This window comes from Staurois parvus, unplaced genomic scaffold, assembly GCF_062004578.1.
Source record: "Staurois parvus isolate SC_StPar_1 unplaced genomic scaffold, SC_StPar_1.0 ptg000086l, whole genome shotgun sequence".
Classification (NCBI taxonomy): domain Eukaryota; kingdom Metazoa; phylum Chordata; class Amphibia; order Anura; family Ranidae; genus Staurois; species Staurois parvus.
Window position 1 is genome coordinate 77761 of NW_028317882.1, and position 22885 is coordinate 100645.

Genomic DNA, 22885 nt, shown 5'->3' on the forward strand with positions numbered 1-22885 from the left:
TGAACATCGATCAGGTGGGTATACAGGGTGAAGAGCTGTCATCAGTATGGAGTATGGAGTAGTCAGCGTGCCGCTGGAAAAGCATGGTGGCTGGAGGGGAACAATCCGGTGCAGCTGTGTAGAGTAGCCAATCAGCTTCTAACTGCAGCTTGTTCAATTAAGCTTTGACAAAAAAAAATATGGAAGCTGATTGGTTTCTGTACAGAGCTGCACCAGATTTTGCACTCTCCAGTTTTAGTAAATCAAACCCTATGTTTTAATTTACATGTATATGCTCGCATTTCCTTATGTATACATGTGAAAATGTACATATGTACAGGTGAAACTCGAAAAATTAGAATATCGTGCAAAAGTTCATTTCTTTCAGTAATGCAACTTAAAAGGGGAAATTAATATATGAGATAGACTCATTACATGCAAAGCAAGATAGTTCAAGCCGTGATTTGTCAAAATTGTGATGATTATGGTTTACAGCTCATGAAAACCCCAAATCCGCAATTTCAGAAAATTAGAATATTACATGCAATCAATAAAACAAGGATTGTACATAGAACAATATCGGACCTCTGAAAAGTATAAGCATGCATATGTACTCAGTACTTGGTTTGGGCCCCTTTTGCAGCAATTACTGGCTCAATGCGGCGTGGCATGGAAGCTATCATCCTGTGGCACTGCTGAGGTGTTATGGAAGACCAGGATGCTTCAATAGCGGCCTTCAGCTCTTCTGCATTGTTCGGTCTCATGTCTCTCATCTTTCTCTTGTCAATGCCCCATAGATTCTCTATGGGGTTCAGGTCAGGTGAGTTTGCTGGCCAATCAAGCACAGTAATCCCACGGTCATTGAACCAGGTTTTGGTGCTTTTGGCAGTGTGGGCAGGTGCCAAGTCCTGCTGGAAAATAAAGTCAGCATCCCCATAAAGCTTGTCTGCAGAAGGAAGCATGAAGTGCTCCAAAATCTCCTGGTAGACGGCTGCGCTGACCCTGGACTTAATGAAGCACAGTGGAGCAACACCAGCAGATGATATGGCTCCCCAAATCAACACAGACTGTGGAAACTTCACACTGGACTTCAAGCATCTTGCAGTGTGTGCCTCTCCATTCTTCCTCCATACTCTGGATCCTTGGTTTCCAAATGAGATGCAAAAGTTGCTCTCATCAGAAAAGAGGACTTTGGACCACTGAGCAAAAGACCAGGTCTGTTTTTCTTTAGCCCAGGTAAGACGCTTCTGACGTTGTTTGTTGTTCAGGAGCGGCTTGACAAGAGGAATACGACATTTGAAGCCCATGTCCAGGATCCGTCTGTGTGTGGTGGCTCTTGATGCACTGAATCCAGCCTCAGTCCACTCCTTGTGAAAGTCCCCAACATTTTTGAATGGCCTTTTCCTGACAATCCTCTCCAGGCTGCGGTCATCCCTGCTGCTTGTGCACCTTTTTCTTCCACACTTTTCACTTCCACATAACTTTCTATTAATGTGCTTTGATACAGCACTTTGGGAACATCCAACTTCTTTTGCAATTACCTTTTGAGGCTTTCCCTCATTATGGAGGGTGTCAATGATGGTTTTCTGCACAACTGTCAGGTCAGCTGTCTTTCCCATGATTGTGATTCCTACTGAACCAGACTGAGAGACCATTTAAGGACTCAGGAACCCTTTGCAGGTTTTATGGCTTAATTAGCTGATTAGAGTGGGACACTTTGAGCCTAGAATATTGCACCTTTTCAAAATATTCTAATTTTCTGAGATTGTGGATTTGGGGTTTTCATGAGCTGTAAGCCATAATCATCACAATTATGACAAATCACGGCTTGAACTATCTTGCTTTGCATGTAATGAGTCTATCTCATATATTAGTTTCACCTTTTAAGTTGCATCACTGAAATTAATGAACTTTTGCACGATATTCAAATTATTTGAGTTTCACCTGTACTTACATATGTGAAAATTACTATACTCGAATGTAAAATTGTCTTCTTTTTTATGGCTTTGAATACATTGCTGCATTATGAATCTTTTTGCAGCTGTGCATTTTTCTATAGACAACAATGCACCTGTGTTCTTAGCGGTACAAAAACAAAACAAAACAGAAAAAAAAAGGTAGAATCTTTTTCACCTGTGTGCAAGAAATGTACTAAAGTAATGCCCCGTACAAACGATGAGAATATCAGACGAACGATCAGCCGTTTTTTTTTCGCCTGCTAGTCTCACATCGAAAGGGAAAAGGTTACTAAATATACGAAAATTCTCCTTTGAAAGAAAAGAAATTCGAAAGTGATGGCATGTATTGCCTTGTATTTGTATTGTATTTTCAGACGACTACTGTACTGATTAAACGAAAATCGTGCAATCTGGTGTCATACGAGAAAATTTTTTGCGCTTGTCCCTTCGGATATTGTCGTACGAATTGTCGTGATCGACTCTTGAAAGCTGTGTACTGACGATCAGATTATTGGATGATCGGTCCTCCTACGAAAAATTTTTGGACGATTTTCTTATAGTGTGTACGAGGCATTAGTCAATAAATCATGTGGTGCTTACAGTTAGAGGGGAGAAGCTAGCTGTCAACTGCAACAGTCCACGCAAAGCTGTTTTCACTGGATCTAAAATGTTTTCAACCTTTGGAACCTGCAGTTAGGAATTTGAAGGTCAGATTGGGACCTTTTTGAAAAGTAAATATACTGAAGTGCCATAAGATTCATGTAGCATGGTTGGCTTTTTTGCTTTGGGAAGTGTCCAAAAATTGATCAGATCACCATGAAAATTGTGCTTGTGCCTGAAGGCCCCAATAAAGCCACACAAACAGATGTGTTTTCAGATAGGCCTTTTACTAACAATCATTTTCAAATTCTTACCTCTACGTTGCCGTTACAGCAATTGTGAAGTGTTTCTAAATATGACTGTGCAACATGGGGCACTTCAGCCCTCCCCTGGTTCGGTCGTATCAACACCCTAAAGATGGATACCTTACCTAAGCTATTATACGTTTTTCAGACAGTACCGATCACTGTTCCTAAGAGTTTTTTCCTCTCTTTACGTTCCCTTTCAATTAGATTTATTTGACACCGTGGGTTCTCTAGGTTAAAGCACAGGTTACTTACCTACCCAAAACTTGATGGCGGAGTAGGTTTACCGGACTTTTAGCTTTATTATAGAGCTACGTTGCTGGCCCGAATGCTTGATTGGTTTCCTAGACCTTTTCGTAAGGTCTCTTGTATGATTGAACAAGATCTCTCTCAGGTGGATCTTCGAGCATTACCATGGGGTTACGATCGGGACTATCAGCGTTTCTCTGCCTTTGCTCCCTTGACCTTAGCCATGCTACGGCTGTGGTATAAACGAGGCATAATTGCTCTCTTATCTTCCGATCCCTCTCCTTTGTCATCCCTATTTAAAAACCCCACCCTTCCCCAAAGGTTGGGCTCCTCTATTATTGGGCCCTTTACACGTGCTTCCTGGCCCGTAGCTCGGGACTTTATTTGCCCCCAATCGGGTCTTCCACTCCTTCAAGGTGGGTCTAGAGATTGGTTGACCACTTTACACCTATCCTCATTTTGCAAGTCCTTACACTCTTCCTCCAACATTCAACGTCCACTTTCTGAGATTGAGAGACTGTGCTCCCTCTCTGAACCGCCGAGACATGTCCTTCCCTCCCTTTACAAAGTGCTCCATAACGCTCTTTACTCTGAACTACCTTCCTACACTAAGGCTTGGGCTCGGGACCTAGGTAGAGAGGTGTCAGAGGTGGAGTGGTCCATGTGTTTCACTTCACCCGTAAATCATCTATTTCTTGCTACTTACAAGAAAATAATTTTAAGCTTCTTTCCCGATGTACAGGGATCCTCTCTCCCTACACAAAATTTTTCCTTCTACACCTGATCTTTGTTGGCGCTGTAAGAGAGCTGTTGGTACGCAACTCCACATTTGGTGGGATTGTGATCGAATACAACCCTTTTGGCGGCAGGTCTTTGCTGTGTATAACGAGATCTTTGGGAAGTCCTTGACCCTTTCTCCGGAAATTGCTCTTCTTTCTATATTGCTGGGCTCCCGGGCATCACAGAAGAAATGTCTGTTGCGTTTCTTCCTGTCTGCAGCCAGCCAATTAATACCTCTTTTTCGGAAATCAGCTGCCCCCCCTCTTCCGATGTGGGTCTCCGTGCTTAATGATAACAAGCGTATGGAGGAGATGCTGGCGTTTACTAATGATACTTATGATAAACATAAGCTGTTGGGGTCGGTCTGGCTTCATTTCTCCTCCTCTACGACTCTCCATGATATGTGTGCCCCTGCTACGCTCTAGTGGAGCTGTGCCTTGTTCCACCAACTCGATCTCATTTTGGCTTTCCCGCCATTTGGACTCTATGGCTCATGCCGTGCTATATCCATCAAGGTTGCTTCCACGTGACACTCATGGGCAGCTATTTCGCTACTGCTTACTGCCGTCCCTGCTCCCCACCCCCTTCTTCTTTCTTTTTTTTTTCCTCCTTCAATACCATTTACACTGGCCCCCCCTTTTCTTTTTCATTCTGGTTCCTCCCCCCCCCCCTTTTTTTTCTCTCTCTCTCTCTTTCTTCTCTTCTTTCTTCTTCTTCCTTTTCTCTTTCTCCTCAATTACAATTTACCATCTTGATTATGCAGAGTTTTTTCACATTGGTCCATACACCGTGCCAGGGGAAACCCCCCCTGGCAATTTGTTATGTTATACCTCCATTATATCGGTTATTGATCCTTTCTTCACGCTGTTATATTGCACTATTTTTATTTATCCCCATGGATCATAACTACCTCTCTGATGTTTTTCTTTTGATACTGGATTTGTACTTGTTTTTTATTTGTCCTGTGCTCTGCTTGTTAAATTTATATAAAACAATAAAGACAAATTTGCCTTTAAATATGACTGTGCAGTCCAGTAGACACCAGAGTTAGACTTCGCACTCTCAGTAATTCATAGCCCCCAACTGTCCCTGATTTAGAGGGACTGTCCCTCTTTCTGAACAAAGTCCCCCTGTCCCCCTTTCTTCCTCATTTGTCCCTAATTTTGGTCTGATCTATATAGTTGTGTAGACATGCGCTACTTATCTATCAACAAGTGTTTTACAGTGCTAAACCTTTCATCCAATTTCTAAATTGCTGCTTTTGTAAATTCCAAAACTGAGCCTGGTTTCACACTGATATGGTGCAGAATTCACAGCATTTTCTGTGCATCAGAATCGCTCCCCATTCATGCGAACTGCTGTGGGTGTGTATGTTAAGTTTACAACACCCTGAAATCAGTCCGCAAAAAGCGGTGTGATGTGCAGAATCGGATCGCATAGGTGTGAACACCCATGCAATCCGATTCTAGTGCGGACCCAAAAAAGGGACCTGAACCTTTTTGGTGCGGATGCACTGTGATTTGAGCCATACATAATGTATGACTCAAATCGAACCGCACACAATTCGCATGTGATTTGCACAGGAATGCAGTGCGGTTGCTGTGCGAATCACATGCGATGTACCGTACTGCATGAGTGTGAACCTAGCCATGATATAAACAATAATTGTTTTGTATAATTCTCCTTTAAGGGGTGGGTGGGGGGAGTGGCAGGGGGTATGTCATATGCCTACATACTTTTGCTAATAGGTGTCCCTTATTCCCATCTCAGAAAGTTGGGAGGTATGATTAATTAGCACTCAATAGCAGACCTCCTCCTAGAAAGGGAGAGCATTTTCACTAAGGGAACAGGGTATTTTAAGGCATTTCCAAGCAAAAGTAAATCACAGATCACAGGACTACAGAGAGAAAAAACAGTCTACAAGCCATCAAAAAGCTGGTATCAGAACTTATCACATGTGCAACACCGTGGCAACTGCAGATCAAACAGAGGCTAAGATGGCAACACCCTTGGCTGTAAAGGATAGGAGGGTTCAGTTCCACTTTAACCGCTTTCCCGCTGCCCTATAGCAGATATACTGGGGTGCGTAAAATCACGTATATATATATATATATATATATATATATATATATATATATATATATGTGTGATTTTGAATTTCTGGGTAGGAAACGGCACTTGGTGATTGCTGAGCATCTCCGACAGGGAGGAGGACTGTCTGTTTTGTTTACTAACAGTTCTCCTCCCTGTTAGCTCGGGCACACTGCTTTGGATGGCTGTGTACAACACAGCCATCCACAGCAGTGTGCTTACAGTAAAGCACACTGACATGGCCCCCTAGTAAAACACTCCAAGCACACAGTTAACCCTTTGATCACCCCTCATGTTAACCCCTTCCTGCCCAGTGCCATTAATACAGTGTCATTGCTTTTTTTTGCCACTGATCACTGTATTAGTGTCACTGGGGATGTCAGTGACACCAAGTCTGAATGTTCGCCGCAGTCCCACTATAAGTCGCAGTATCTATACCGCCATTTGTAAACGCTATAGCTTTCACGCAAACCAATTAATTTACACATATTGGGATTTTTTTCAGCAAAGACATGTAGCAGAATACATTTTGGCCTAAATTTATGACAAAACATGATTTTTAAAAATGTTTCTTCTGGACATGTTTAATAGCAAAAAGTCAAAAATATAGTGTTTTTCTCAAAATTGATGGTCTTTTTTTTTATAGCGCAAAAAATAAAAAACAGGCGATCAAATATGACCGAAAGAAAGCTCAATTAGTGGGGAAAAAAATACATAAATTCCATTTGGGTGCAGCGTTGCATGACTGCGCAATCATCAGTTAAAATAACGTAATGCAAAAAATGGCCTGGTCAGGAAGGGGGGTAAATCCTCAGGAGGGCAAGTGGTTAATTATACATAGAACGTTTTGTGTTTCAGTATTAGGCTACTTGCATGAATTTATACCCAGAATGAATGTATCTGACATATTACCTGTCTTTTTTGTGCCCTCATTTCAGGGGCGCCCGTTAACAAGCGAGTCATCATCTTTGTAGATGACTTAAACATGCCAAAATTAGATCGATATGGATCCCAACCGCCTATTGAATTACTTCGCCAATATCAAGATTTTAAAGGATTTTATGACAGAGAAAAAATGTTTTGGAAAGACATTCAGGTAATGTGAAACTGACTTTTCAATATTGCTGTTATAAATGACTTATATTTGGTCTGTTAAATTAAATTAAAATATATTAATATAAATCGTAAAAGTAATAATTAGACGTCTATTTTTTCTGAATATGATTAAATTTCCCCAAGTGTTTTTTTTTTTTTTTAATTCTTTATTCAAGGATAGGCAAAGGTAAACTGTGTTAAAGATCAAGGCATCTCAGACGCAGCTGAGCACAAGTACACCAGACAAACATATACAATAAGTACATTATTGTCCTAGCGGTCAGATACTTCATACAGCAAGCTCACCAAAGCTGAGTAGAAAAGCTCATAGACAAATGGGTAAGGTACAAAATTAGATGGTACACAAGCCTCAAAGGCCTGCTACCAGCTTTAGTTTGATTTCAAATGCCTACCAAGGTTTTGTAAAATGGTATAATAATGAGAAAAGAGAAGACTGCGTTTGACTAGACGAAAGAAAAAAGGTGGGGGGTGGGGAGGTAGTGCTGGGGGAAAAGAAACAAACAAAATGCCCTAGGGGCCACTTCAAGACACTGACAGGATAATCATCAAATGCTATCCATGACATAGAAGGTTGGTTATGAGGAGTCATGGGATAGCTCGGAATTCCTAAATCCTGAGTGACCTCCCTACATGAGAGGAATGTATCAATTCCCATAATTCAGACGAGCTAGAAAAAATTGACCAGGGATACCCCAATGTTTTTACATATACAATTTAAATATTGTATATAGACGGAACTTGGTTTATGAATGCCTCGGATAACGTAATTTTCGGTTTACGAATGAAAATCCATTGAAAATAATGCCTTGGTTTACAATTTATTTTTGCAATATGAACGGATTAATTGGTTTTCAATGCATTTATGAATTTTTAATCATGTCCCTGCGTAGTACTATGCCTGTAAAGTGCACTTTATAAAGAGTTTTGAAAGAGTTTTTTGAACTTTTTTCTGACCTCCGGAACGGATTAATGGCTTTTCAATGCATTTACAATTTTTTTTCTATCACGTCCCTGTACAGTACTATGCCTTTAACCGCCTCCCGCCCGCTATATAAGGAAATGACAGGTGAAAGGCTGTTCTCTTGTTCTGGGAGGATGTCATATGACGTACTCCCACTCTAACCGCGCGTGTGCGCCCCTGGGGGCGTGGAGCGCGGCAATCGGTGGTGCCAGGGACACAGTGGATCACCGATCAGCGGAAAGAGCCGATGACTACACTGGAGCTCAGTGCTCTGATGATCAGTGTAGCCCCATCAGTGCCACCTGTCAGTCTCAATCAATGCCACCTGTCAGTGCACATCAGTGCCACATATCAGTGCCTACCAGTGCACATCAATGTCACATATCAGTGCCCATCTGAGCTGCCTTTCAGTGCCACCTATCAGTGCCAGTCAGTGCCACCTATCAGTGCCGCCTTTCAGTGCCAACTATCAGTTCTAGTCAGTGCCACCTAACAGTGCCAGTCAGTGCCGCCTATCAGTGCTAGTTAGTGCCTCCTATCAATGCCGCCTATCAGTGCCATATATGAGTACTGCCTTTCAATGCCCATCAGTTATGTATGTGAATGCCCACCAGTGATGCCTGTCAATGCCCATCAGTTCCACCTACCAGTGCCTCCTCATCAGTACCGCCTATCAGTGCCCATCAGTGCTGCCTATCAGTTCCCATCACTGCAGCCTCATTAGTGCACATCAATGAAGGAGAAAAATTACTCATTTACAAAATTTTATAACAAACTAAGAAAATGTTTTTATTTTCAAAATTTTCAGTTGTTTTTGGTTTGTTTATCAAAAAATAAAAAAAACAGTGGTGATTAAATACCACCAAAAGAAAGCTCTATCTGTCTAAAAGAAATGATAAAAATTTAATATGGGTACAGTGTTGCATGACCGCGCAATTGTCATTGTGCGACAGTGCTGAAAGCTGAAAATGGCCTGGGCAGGAAGGGGGTAAAAGTGCCCATTAGGCAAGTGGTTAAAGTGCACTTTATAAAGACTTTTGAATAAAAAACTTTTCTTTGACTTTTTTCTGACCTCCGGAACGGATTCATTGGTTTTCAATGCATTCCAATGGGAAACCGCGTTTCAGTTTACAAATTTTTCGCAATACAAAAAGTCCCACAGAACAAATTAAATTTGTAAACCAAGGTATGCCTGTATATGCTTTGGCGTAACATTTGTATGCACTGACAGAAATACGGAAGATATTATCACTGACCTCCTTTAAAATGCTGGTTGTCTGGCTGTCTCTGGTCTCAATCCTTTCTGAGTTACTGAGCCAGAACAAGCATACAACTAGTGAGCTCAAAGAAAAAGTCAAAGCTCCTAGTTTGCATACTTGTCCTATGTCAATGAGCGTACTAAAGCCTCGGTGTCAGTGTAACAGCATGGAAACTAGCATTTTCAATCAGAGAAGCACTGCAATGGCAGCCTTAAAGCCTAATACTCCATTCACACTTGCGCGATTCGCACGATTTCCAGTTTGACTTTGGAGCGACTTTACACTCTCTGGATCAAAGTCACATCAAATACCGCATCAAAACGGTGCAATCACCTTTCTAAAGTTGCCACAACTTTAAGTCGCACCGATTGGAACAGGTGCTATTCAAAAGAATGGCCTGTGACTTGTCATGAGACTTTCATGTCCAAAGTCGCATGACAAGTCGCACAAGGGGTAATGGAACCTTAGTGTAGCTAAAATATAAACCTGAAAAATCAGCATGAGACATAACTTACAGTCAGGCGGATGTATGCCTTGTTTTGATGCCTCTTCTATAAGTAGAAATCGTTTTCCATCCATAATCTGTAATCTTACAGGTTAACACAACTAACGGGCTGTCATCAAAAGAGTCTGACGATGCCTGCCCTTTCCACCCAACTCCTCTATTCATAGCCAATACTACAGCTTCTCTGAATGAAATACGATCTATGAAAGGAGGGTGCAGAGCTATCAATCATCCACCCAGATACATGAAGAGAGAGCAGTCTGACAGGGAGAAGAGCTCATCACTGTGCTGCTTCTCCTTTCACTGCCCAGTATTAGAGTGGGGGACAGAGAGGAAACCTAAAAGTGAAACTGCAGCACAGAGAGAAAGAAATCACTATACAAATGTGTCAATCATTTGCACAGGGGCAGCAAATCTTCACCGTAATTTATTTAATACTTCTAATTCCTAGGATTGTTAAATGCCATTTATTGGCAATAATGCAGTATTTTTCCTGAAATATCTCATTCTTGAAAAATACTACATTATTTCCACTAGGTGGCACTGACGATTCTAGGAAATAAACATATAAAGCAAATTATGATGATGATTTGTTGTGCCTGTACAAATGATTTTACTCATTCACACATTTTTATACATAAACCCCACACTTTCCTCCCCTGCCAGGTAGCACTGTGTGAAATCTCAGAACTGGATGGATAAAAATAGATGGTAAAATAGCTTTCATATATGTATTCAGCTGTGTGCCTGGGTTCAGCTTTAATGTAAGCTTGCAGAAGTCACTGTATTTATGTTTTTGATCTCTGTCAAAAATATCTGATAGCCAGTTTGCTCATGCTATTGTTGCCAGTACATAGTAAAAGATGAGACTCTATATTATTTTCTGCTGGTGAAATGACTTTGATCAGGTGTCTTTACTCTGAGCATTTTATCATCAGATAAAGCTCTGCACTCTTTGCTGGTTGCCTTATGGACCTCTGTAGTTATGCAATTTGTCCTTTCATTACATTGTGGTCAACTGATGACAGCACCTTATTGTGTGCACTGATCATGAGATGTTTGTGTATGCTGTGTACTGTGCAGTATTGATTAGAGATATGGAAACTGTCAGATTCTGTACATTTCACCACCGCAGGTAGAAATGGGACCAATACATCTGACGTCTGACAAGACTTGACTATACATCTCTCCATACTTATTCTTGTATATGTCATACAGTAACAAACAAACTGACAAATATACTGTATAGTGTGTATATATATATAAAATATATATATATATACGCACTATACGTGTATAAAATCAAGCACCTAGGTATGCAGACTGCTTCTGCAAACAATTGTTCGATCCCCTGTAGATTTTGAAGGTTTGCCCACCTACAAAAAAATGAAGGGTCTATAAATTTTATCATAAGTGTATTTTAATGATAGAGACAGAATATATATATATATATATATATATATATATATATATATATATATTTTATGGCTTTAGATTTTCTGTTTTTCTGTCAGACAAAAGCATTTCTTGTGCAGTGATGCCTTCCTAGTGTACTTGTTAGATCTGAAATGTGCCTTTCCCTAAATAGTAGGTTTTGAAATACAAAAGTGCCAGAGAGAATTTGTTTGATGGCTAAATCCATGAACCAGTGACTCCCTGATGACAAAAGGTGATTTTAACCCATCAGCACAGAGATGATTTTGTTGTCAAAAGTACAAACTTAATTTTTTATTTCTTAGGTTGTCTGTCTATGCATTTCATCAGATTTTTGTTTTCCTTTGTTTTTATACATAGATTTTTAGAGCTGTCAATTTCTTAGACTTTATTAACTACAATGCATTATGGGTAATGGAAATGTTCTCATTCATTTGTCTTTGTAAAAATACATATGAAACATACAACCTATTTTCAGTTCACTTAACTGAAAGCTTTTGCAAACATGTGAAAATAAATTATTTAAAATGGCATGTGTGTTTTTTTGTGTTGAATGTCTTGTTTAACTTTTTGTCCGTAAAAAAAAAGATATATAATATACACGGTATATCTTATATATCATAAATATACACTATATTGCCAAATGTATTGGGCACCCCTCAAAAACATTGGTTTCAGGTGTTCCAATCACCTCCATGGCCACAGGTGTATAAAATCAAGCACCTAGGCATGCAGACTGCTTCTGCAAACAATTATTCGATCCCCTGTAGATTTTGAAGGTTTGCCCACCTACAAAAAAATGAAGGGTCTATAAATTTTATCATAAGTGTATTTTAATGATAGAGACACAATATCAACCAAAAATCCAGAAAAAGCAGAGGATACAAATGTTATAAATTGAGTTGCAGTTCAGTAAGTAAAATAAGTACAGTATTTAATCCCCAAGCAAACCATGACTTAGTACTTGGTGGAGAAACCCTTGCTGGCAAGCACAGAGGCAAGACATTTTTTGTAGTTGGTTACCAGGTTTGCGCACATCTCAGGAGGAATTTTAATCCACTCTTCTTTACAGATCTTCTCTAAATCCTTACGGTTTCTTGGCTGTCGCTTGGCAACTCATAGTTTCAGGTGCCTCCATAAATTTCCTATAGGATTAAGGTCTGGACACTGACTAGGCCACTCCATGACGTTAATGTGGTTCTTCTTGAGCCACTTCTTTGTTGCCTTGGCGGTATGTATTGGGTCATTGTAATGCTGGAAGACCCATCCACGACCCATCTTCAATGTTCTGGCTGAGGGAAGAAGGTTCTCATCCAAGATTTTACAATACATGGCCCCATCCATTGGCCCCTCAATGCGGCAAAGTCGGCCTGTACCTTTAGCAGAAAAACAGCCCCAAAGCATAATGTTTCCACCTCCGTGCTTGACTGTAGGGATGGTGTTCTTAGGGTCATAGTCAGCATTTTTCTTCCTCCAAACACGGAAAGTCAAGTTAATGCCAAATAGCTCAATTTTGGTCTCATCTGACCACAGCACCTTTTCCCAATCCTTCTCTGAATCATTTAAATTTTCATTGGCACACTTCAGACTGGTCTGTACATGTGCCTTCTTGAGGAGGGGGACCTTGCAGGAGCTCCAGGATTTCAATCCATGGCAGCGCATTGTGTTATCAATGGTTTGTTTGGTGACTGTGGTTTCAATTGCCTTGAGATCATTCACAAACTCCTTCCATGTAGTTCTGGGCTGATCCCTCACTTTTCTCACGACTATCCTTACCCCGTGAGGCAAAATCTTGCATGGAGCTCCAGACCGAGGGCAATTGATGGTTATATATTGTATTTCTTCCATTTGCAAATAATTTCTCCAACAGTTGTCTCCTTCTCACCAAGCTTCTTGCTGATGATCTTGTAGCCCATTCCAGCCTTGTGCAGGTCTACAATCTTGTCTCTGACGTCCGTCATTTGCCTATGGTGGTGAGGTTTGAATGGAAGAAAGAGATTCTGTGAACCGGTGTCTTTTATACACATAATGAGTTCCCATTAGGAGCACCTTCTTAAATTGACAGGGCTAATCTGTGTACCACATGAGCACATAGCCAGTCTGTGGGAGCCAGAATTATTGTTGGTTGGTAGGGAATCAAATACTTATTTTGCTCACTGCAACTCGATTTATAACATTTGTATCGTGTTTTTTCTAGATTGTTGGTTGATATTCTGTCTCACCTATGATACAAATGATAGACCCTTCATTTCTGTGTAAGTGGGCAAACTTATATGCAGGGGATCAAATCATTATTTTCCCCAACACATATATATATATATATATAGTCAGTCACAGTCTGGTTTTTTTCAATCTTTTTCTAAGGGTAGCAGAAAGGGTTTGGTATGCTTGTTTTAGGGATTAAAGTGGAACTTCACTGTATCTGACACAAACCAAAAGCATTATTTACTTCATTTTTAATATTCCAAGCAAACTCCCCCATCCATCCATGTCTCCTTGCTTTATTTTGTTGAGAAATCACATTGAAAAACACCCCACAGCATTTCTGACCATGCATCTTGAGTAAGGGCAGATGATTCATGTGGCATTTACCTCCTGGAATCCATCTGCCCTTAGCTCAAGCTTCCAGACAGGAGGGCGTGCTTAGCTGAGACAACTCCTCCTTCCCTCCTGAAGACTTCTGGGATGTATAACATAATTTGGCTAGGTATGGAAACCAAAGAGATACTGAATAAATGTTAAAAAAAAATCAAAACAAGTAAATATGATATACTTTCCTATCTGTTTACTAATGCTAGCAGCGTAAGTAGTAAAATAGTCAATGTTAATTGAGAGAGCGAAATTCCACTTTAAGCTATGGCATGGCTGCCATGTTGAACCTTTTGTTTAAAAATGAGTCATTGTCTTTGAACACTAATGCAGTATAGTTCTGATGGTACTCTGACTTTTATGATTTGCATGCTTGTTACACGTCAGTGACACCACTAGGCATGCCAGCCAGTCAACTAGAATTCTCACAGGAAAGTCAGTAATGGCAGCCCTGTATTTCTCCAATGACAGGTTAACTTTAAAGTTTAACTTTGGATTGCTTAAAGAAAAATGTGGATGCCCTCCCCGCCCCCAAACATTGTGCAGTATATTAGTCAGTATATTAGTCATGCGAAACTCTAATAGAAAAGGAGTACTTTTTCTTCTGTCTAGCGGAAGCCAATGCAGTCTTCTTCCCTCTTGTCCTGGAATATTGGCATAGCCTTGACGTCATCATGTACAATGCAGGGCCAGTGGCAGCTGCTTGTACTGCATTGTATGAGAGAATGTCAGCAAGAGGGGAGAAGATGTGACCAGAGAAGAGCAGCAGCTTTAGAGGACCTGTCATCACTTCCAGATTTAGAAAAATCCTGCAGGACCTTGTAGTAGGGTAAGTAATCCTGTTTATTATAGCTCCCATAGACTAAACAAGCATTATATCCTGAATATATGGGGGCACCCACATTTAGTTTTTTTTGGCCAGTCCAGAATTTGTTGACTAGCTCTTAATAATTAATAAGTTATGCTCTTATTTTCTGTGCATATATGTTTTTTAAACATATTTCTGTATACCTTTTCCATTTTTGGTGAGTAGATTTCACATGATATAATAACATCACTCAGACTTTTACTAAAGAGGTCATTTCAGGGCTTTTTTCTATTATGGATATTGTTACATGGAGTTGGCTGAATGCTCTTGCATCTCACAGTATTATTTGACACAGATTGTGCATGATGTTATCATCTTTTCCCGTAGGACGTGACTATTGCAGCTGCTTGTGCTCCTCCAGGTGGAGGTCGCAATCCAGTAACTCCTCGCTTTATAAGACACTTCAGCATGTTATGCCTGCCAACACCCTCCGAGCACAGCCTTAAACAGATTTTTCAGGTCAGTGCTTTCTTCAGCAAACCCAAGAAAGTGAAATCAGCCTGTACTCCAGGATCCTTCAATAAGGTGTTATGTTCTTTCAGAACAAAGGATTAATCTGCATTTCAACAGTTTAGGTAGCATTTGTAAAATGATTAATGATAGATTTCCACTGAAAGGTACATTTTGGAGAAACTATAGTGCATTGTTCATCAGCAGATATTTAAAATTTTCATCTGCATAATTATTTCAACAGTTGTCTAATATAATTTTTCATGCGACTTCCAAGATTTTTTTCTAAGTTTTTTTTATTGTACTAAATTAAGAGATTTGTAGATTAGCCACAGCATAAACTCTCAGCCGCTCAGAGGAATGTTCTAGGGTTAAAGAGACACTACATTTTGCACCTATTCTCTAAAAATCCATACACATCCACTACTTAATGGCCCTTCAATCTATATTTCATGAAATTGTTTCTTATGGTGTTTTTCTGCCTCCTTGCACCGTACAAAAAAGCAGTCTCTAGAGGTAGACAGCTTTAGAATGAAATTTTGTACAGGTAAATGGCCACAACCAGCTTTATTTTAAGCATCATATAAACATAAACAGGATTTCCAGCATCAAATAACTTAATTGCCTTTCCAAAGGGAAAAAAAAAAAACTTAGAACAAAATAATCCTAGCCAGTCAACCAATTACCACACACAAAATAATAATATAATTAATCGAATAATATATAATAATGATATTAAAAAGGCCATTACACAGTCTCTCCCTGCAGACCAACGTAGTCTGGTTTCCCATAAGGTTTGGGGGTTAAAGGGGTTAATTTACTAAAGGCAAATATACTGTTCATTTTGCAAAGGAAATTGCCCTTTGCAAGGAAATTTGCCCCAGAGCTTAGTGAATGAGGTGAAGCTCTGCCAACGTTCATCATCCAATCATGTGCAAACAAAATGCTTTTTTTTAATTTTCTTTGTACTAAGGTCTGGGGCAAATTCCATTGCAAAGTGTAAATTTCTTTGCAAAGTCAACAGCTATTTACCTCTTAGTAAATCAGCCAGACTCACACATAATAAAATATTATATCACCACGTTCATGTTCCCCATGTTGCCTTTTTACTATTCTAAACACTGCCTTCTAAAGGTCCATTTATATATATATATATATATATATATATATATATATATATATATATATATATATATAAATATATCATCACCAAGTTGTAAATCAATGAAACCCGTAGAGTCAGTTGTTCATCTTTCTCCAATAATGTTGTGATTATGCTATAAATGGACCTCTAGAAGACAGTGTTCTCATGATTTAGAATAAAAGAAAGGCAACATGGGGAACGTGATTACGGTGGTGTAGTATTTTACTATGTGTGAGTCTTGTTGAATTAGACTTGATTATGTACGATTTTTTGACTTTCTAAATAAAAGCTACCAATTTTTGTTATATTGTATGCACTTTATAAATGCGTGGTCATACACATATTTGTATGTATGCACTTTATGACTCTTTCTGGTACCTTAAATGTCCCTTACTAATGGTACCATTAGACATATTAAGCAATCTCACACCCATGTACACTCTTTTTGGTCTTAAGTAAACCAACCCCACTGTGTAAACAGCTAGCTTCCACTAAATTGGACAGCCACACCTTTAGCATAATTAATCCTAGCTATGCTAGTTTTCAAGAATCCAGGTAGTGCGAAGTTTCCCTTTCACCAGGGAACAATGGTTTTCTCATTGTCTCTTTTACACTTTTGAACATAGGTTAGCGCTCATTTGAAAATTCACATTGGAAAGTGAACATCTGTATTCCTTTAGTAAATCTGCCCCTAGGACTCAGTTGATGGATTCCCAATGTTTTCCATGGGAAAAAACGAAGATTAATGACTTCTATTTTAGCCTACTGCTGACCACAAGACAGTGAATATAGGAGTGTCAATGTCATTTGATTATTCTCTTGCCTACAGATATAAAAATACAAGATAAAAATATATATCAAACCCAAGACTAACCATTTGGTTTCAGGTAGACACTGCATCTGTATTTTTTTTGCGCTTGTACATTACTGTTTTATTTTCACATTAATGAAGTATGTAATTTAACTATTAATGTTGTAGATGCAAGTTTACTAAACTAGTTTACTAAGCTAAGTAATCCATATTAAAGATCTTCTTTAATGAAACCAAGTACATTACATGTAAAAAATGTAACTGCAATCAACAATCAGCATTCTGGATTAAAACAACCCATTCTATCAAGATCCTAAATATATATATTGTATTTTTAATAATAACCCCTAAAATAAATTGTATTATCAAGATAGTATGACATGCGGTGGCATACATAGAAAATAGCTGGTGGAGACTGAGCGGTGGTCATTAGATGAAGCACCAAATGTACAGATTGACTGGCTTGTCTGTTTCACTCTTTACAGTTGATTGGGAAAAATACATGATTTCTCAACTGTCTCTTTCTATCCATGTCTACCTGGAACCAGATGGCCAGTCTTGAGTTGTGTATAGTTTATCCTTACACATTGTACTGTTAAAAGCCAGACAGATGGAGCAGCATGCATCCTGTTTCTGGATCTGCAATTGCAGATGTCATATCCATGTTATCATTTTTAAGGTTGGCAAGGGGGTAAAAAAGGAAGATAATAAATTATGTGGCCAAAGAATATAATTGTTGTAACCGCACAATTTAAATATACTATAATTCTAGAAGTAACTTTTTCATGCCCAAGGCCATTTTTGTGCATTGTGTAATATACGTTGGCACACCTAATGATGCTACTCATGGTGTTAGAAGTAAAGAGGATAAAATGCGTACTTAAAGTTGAACTTGGGTCAGTACTAGTTGTTTAATTACACATTATATCTAACATGCAAGTGCTATTCTTTAATATAGATTTATTTCAACATATATCCCAGGCCCTACTGTGCATGTCCATGAATTATTCCTTACAGGTCGAAAGTTTCCTGGAGGTTGCCATATTTTTCTGACATGAAAGCAGGCAGAGAGCATTAATTTTCTGATTTAATGTCCTTGCCCTCCTACACTGCCACCACTCTAGGTTTGTTGAACAGTGTCCCCCTTGTGGTGCAGCTCTGTGTCCCTCTAGTAGTACCCCCGCTACATGTCCCCTAGCAGAGCCACTGCTCCTACTCCTTTAGCAGAGCTAACACTCTATGACTCTATAAAAGATGTAGACCATCTTTTTCTTTATTGCACTGCACATGGACATATTTCAATGTTAGAAATGTTAAAGCATATTTTCATTTCTTTTACTAACGTTCCACTTTAAATTAAGCAGAATACTGCTGCATATCTTTTATCTATCCTGTTTTGCAATGTACTTACTGTACATACTGTAAGGCAAGATAGCCTTTTTTATGTTGATGCCACAGGTACCACGTAACATACATTTTGGACTTATGTTATCTGTTTGCCATGCAATATAATTTGTTATAATGAGTATCATATCTTCTAATCCAGATTCCTCCAGTAAATTTCACTTTATGAAATTAGTCAACAAATACTATACTGGTAGCCTTTATGGTGTGCTTGAGTTTCAATGCCAGTCTGCATGTCATGACATTCGCAAAGCAATCCCACTCTCTTTATAGCAATTTTAATTTAGAGTGAGGGCAAGGCCAGAATTTATGTTGAGATAAACTTAACTCCACTTAATGTTGAGATAACCAGAAGCTCCAGGAGTCATAAAAAACTGCTGCATGACATAATTGTAGCATCTACTAAGGACACATTGTTTTGGATTATCTGATCCTTCCCTAACATTCTTATCTGAAATGTATATGGGAAGCATCTAGTAGTCATAAATATGTTCACAGCAAAGTTAGAGTAATTTTAAATGCTTGGTGATTTTGTTTTGTGATGTCAAAAGAACTTGCATACTTTGAATGTGTATTTGCGGAATCATGTTATAAATTCGTATGAATTGCTTTGTAACTTGCACCTCTATGTTTAGACTTTCATGTCCTGGTTATTTTCCTGGGATAAAAGAGTATGCTAAATGTTTTTTTTTAAATCAAAATAATAATTACATCTGTGTGTTCTTTATGTAGGCAATCCTTAATGGCTTTTTGACAGATTTTCCTGTGGCAGTAAAGCAGAGTGCAAGCAATATAGTGGATGCTGCAGTGGAAATCTACCACCGAATGAGCATTGATCTTCTTCCAACTCCTGCAAAATCCCATTATGTATTTAATTTACGTGATTTGTCGAAGTGTGTTCAAGGTACATTGTTTTCCCTGACCAAGTATACTTTTAAATGTATATTGTCAAGACATAAATGAAAATGAGCTACAGTTTCAGTGTTTAACCCAAAATTACTTTATACAACCTTTGGTTTTAAGTGTGGTTGATAACAGTCATTCAATTCTGATAAGCAGTAATTTCATTTTAGAATTAAGGTGAGCTTTAACACAATTTCAGCACCGTGGAAAGCTACTGTATTATGAACATTGGTTCTGGCAAGATTCAAATTAAAAGGATTCAACCTACAAATGTCATATAATACATAGGAAGAATCCTGCCAAGGAATTGCTGGGCAAATCTTCAAATCTTATTTGAGCGAATTTTACCATTGAATGCTTGAATAATGCACTCATGTATTTTATTATTTCATTCCATTCCTACATGAAAAAAAATGTTCTACTTTGCATAGAAAAGTCAAACAGGACCTACAAATTCTTTAAATTCTTAAACTGTTTTTTTTTTTCGGTGTTCTGAACTTGTGTCTGTATGGATATAAATCATGTTGTTGCTATGAGCATCTCAAAGCACATACACCAACCAAGAAAAGCAAAAAACAAGCTAACAGCAACTATAAATGTATCAACTTACATTTCAGAAAACAGTATTTTGTTTATGTAGCTGGTAGTGTCATAGAAACATTGTACAGCTTAAATAACATATATTGAAATTACATTCTTCTGACAGTTCTTGTTCATCATAGGCTTTAAGAGGATATGCCATGTTTTTACCAAAGGGGCCCATGGTGACCTTAAAGGGCATTCACATGGTTACAGGGTCAAGCAGAGTAAAAACTTCAAAACAGCCTGTATAAACTCTGTTGTAATGGTTGTTTCATTATCATTGTGGCTATGAGATTATTGTCGCTGTCAAATATTTCTTTTGCCAAATGAGGTTGATTTGTAACCAGCCCTCTCATCTTAATGAATTGTAAAGGGATAAATAGGGATTCACATAGTAGGTTGTATTAAAAATACCAATTGGACACATGTTTTTACTAAAAAAGCATTATATTATGTTATACTCATTGCTCTTTAGAGTAGAATGTAAAATCTGGAGCCCATGTGAACTGAAACTAAAGACTAAAACACAATATTGTAAGACTTGTGCTTAGGTTTCTCCTTCACCACTGTTTACCTCTTTAATTCTAATTAAAAACCCTGACACTCATTTTCTAGTTGAGCAACATTACCAATGAAAGTTTCCTGATATACAAACTTACTTGGAATGCTTTTAATCTTTCACATCACCTTTCTGCTGGCAATTCTCTTTCTCATTCAAACATACAGTCAGCCCCTTAAAATAAAAATTCTAAAGCGGGCCAAACGTGTAGATTTCTAAACAATGTAGATAGAGGAATCACCACTGATAGTTTTTGTATTCAGCAGTCACTGCTCCAGCAGTCTCAGAACACCCAGAGATTGCGTGCATCTGATTGGATGCAGGAACATTTTGTACTAAAATTTTATGTTTGGCATCTTTAAAGTGAGTCACTTTGAGTGGACGGTGTCGCAAACGTGCGCATCAGAGATGGACGCGGTTCAACCATTTTGGCTTCAACCTCCATCTTGGCGAAGAGATTAATTGTCCTGAAATATCTTTTTCCTTCATCCTCCCCCTTACTCTCTGTTCAACCACCGTGACACCTGGTTGTGGGTCACTGGCAGGCTAGAGCAGCAGGGAACCCAGAGCTACAAAGCCCCCCTCAGGAGAGCTGGAGTCCCACTTTCCTGAGAACCTGTGTAATTTCACACCTCGTAAAAAGATAACGGAGCCTTCCTTGCAGTTCAAGGCATTCCCAAGAAGCCCACACCAGATAACATTTTTAAAAGATCAATTTTTCCCCTATGTTTCATATCTTGGAATATGAGAGACTTACATAAAAACCAGACATCCCGTCAGATTAACTAGGAGCAGGCGAACAGGTTGATGGGTCATTCGAATTATCTCAGACCATCAGGGGAGCTGAAACATAGAACTCGTGAACCGTGCAACATATAATTTCATAATTCATATCTAGATAATGCTCAGACTTGTCTGCATAATAATATACCTGCGGGTGGAATATCACTTGTGCAGCTCGAAAGTTATGGACCAGAATATGAATTATGAAAGATGTTGGCTCCAGTTTAGGGTTCCGCCTGCCGATCCCTCCCTCAACAGGGGATTGGTCTTTTTACTTCAGAACCACCCCCCTGCTGGGAAACTTTAAAGCAGGCTGTCAAGCCTAAGGGAGGTGGTTGAAGAATTCTCCCATTTTTCCATCGTAACATAGGGAGATCAAAGCACCCTCCTGCTCTGACTTGGATCTGCTAAACCCAGGACTTTGGCAAGTACTTTAACCCTTTCACCTCTCTCTGATATCTCTTTACTGTGCTATGGTTCTCTGTATATTTATATATATATATCTTAGTTACATCTTCTCTGTAAATATTGTATTGCACCTGTTTGACCCGTTTAGTAATAAATCTCTCTTTCTGAAAGTGTTGAACTGTTTCTACAGCCCTTAATTGCAATTTAGGAATCCCTGCCTTTAAAGAGACGCTACTGTTTGTTTTAACTCTCTGTATAACCGTCCTGTGTCAATGGCCGGGTTATCCGGACGATTATTTCAATTATTATAGTGGTATAGCGATATTGCGAGTTTCCTCTTTCTCTGTACAAAAAGGAGGTGGTGGCAGTGTGAAGGGGTTAATTGTGTAATTAACCTGAACCAGTAACAATCGCTCAGGCTGATGGCACATCAATCTGTTGTCCATTAGCTGGAAAATCATTGTGCAGGGTGCAGCTGGGTGTGGCATTGTTATGCACGTCACATTGCGGTTTGGATTGGCCAGTCCTTCGGTCACGTGTTTGGTGAGAAGGTCTGGGGTCTGACACCGCCACCATGACATATTGTTGGCAGCGTACGTGGCATACTTGCATTAAGAGCTTCAGGCAGTGTTAAAAAATTGGCTCTGCACTAAAGGATTAGAAACAGCGGTGCATATTTTTTTTATATATATATATATAGAGAGAGAGAGACATATGGCAACAGCTCCTTCCTTTTTTCTACTTTCTATTCTATCTTTGCTTGCAATCATGCCTGGTGCAGCAGAATACAAGAAAATGAGCAAAAGTAATTTGAGTGCGGAATGTACCTCACGAGGATTGGACGCCGGTCACAAAAATCGTGAAGATTTGATTAGTGATCTAGTGGAGTATGATAGCCGAGCAGATCAGAACTCGGGGGAACTTGAACATGAAAGGGTTCCCGATACTCACATTCCCAGTGGCCCAGAGACAGCCTCGCAGGATGGGCATACAGAGACTGACACTGGAAGATCACCGAGTGGTATTGTCACACCACCGCCTGAGAGGGCCAGCACCGGAAAGCCTGTAACCAGCAGAGACTCTCCTCAGATGCAGAAAGCCCTGAAACGCCTCATGGAGACAGATCTTGAGGCATACCTGCGGTTCC

At 39.2% G+C, this 22885-nt stretch overlaps 1 protein-coding gene across 1 annotated transcript in view; it reads left to right on the plus strand.

Moving 5' to 3' along the window:
• DNAH6 (dynein axonemal heavy chain 6) overlaps positions 1 to 22885 on the plus strand; it is a gene marked incomplete at its 5' end in the record, with an annotated part of 237814 nt that overhangs the window by 56211 nt on the left and 158718 nt on the right. Inside the window, 3 exons of the mRNA XM_089670117.1 lie at positions 6901 to 7058; positions 15022 to 15153; positions 19236 to 19407. Coding sequence (XP_089526243.1) covers positions 6901 to 7058; positions 15022 to 15153; positions 19236 to 19407 — 462 coding nt within the window. The remainder of the gene's footprint in view (positions 1 to 6900; positions 7059 to 15021; positions 15154 to 19235; positions 19408 to 22885) is intronic.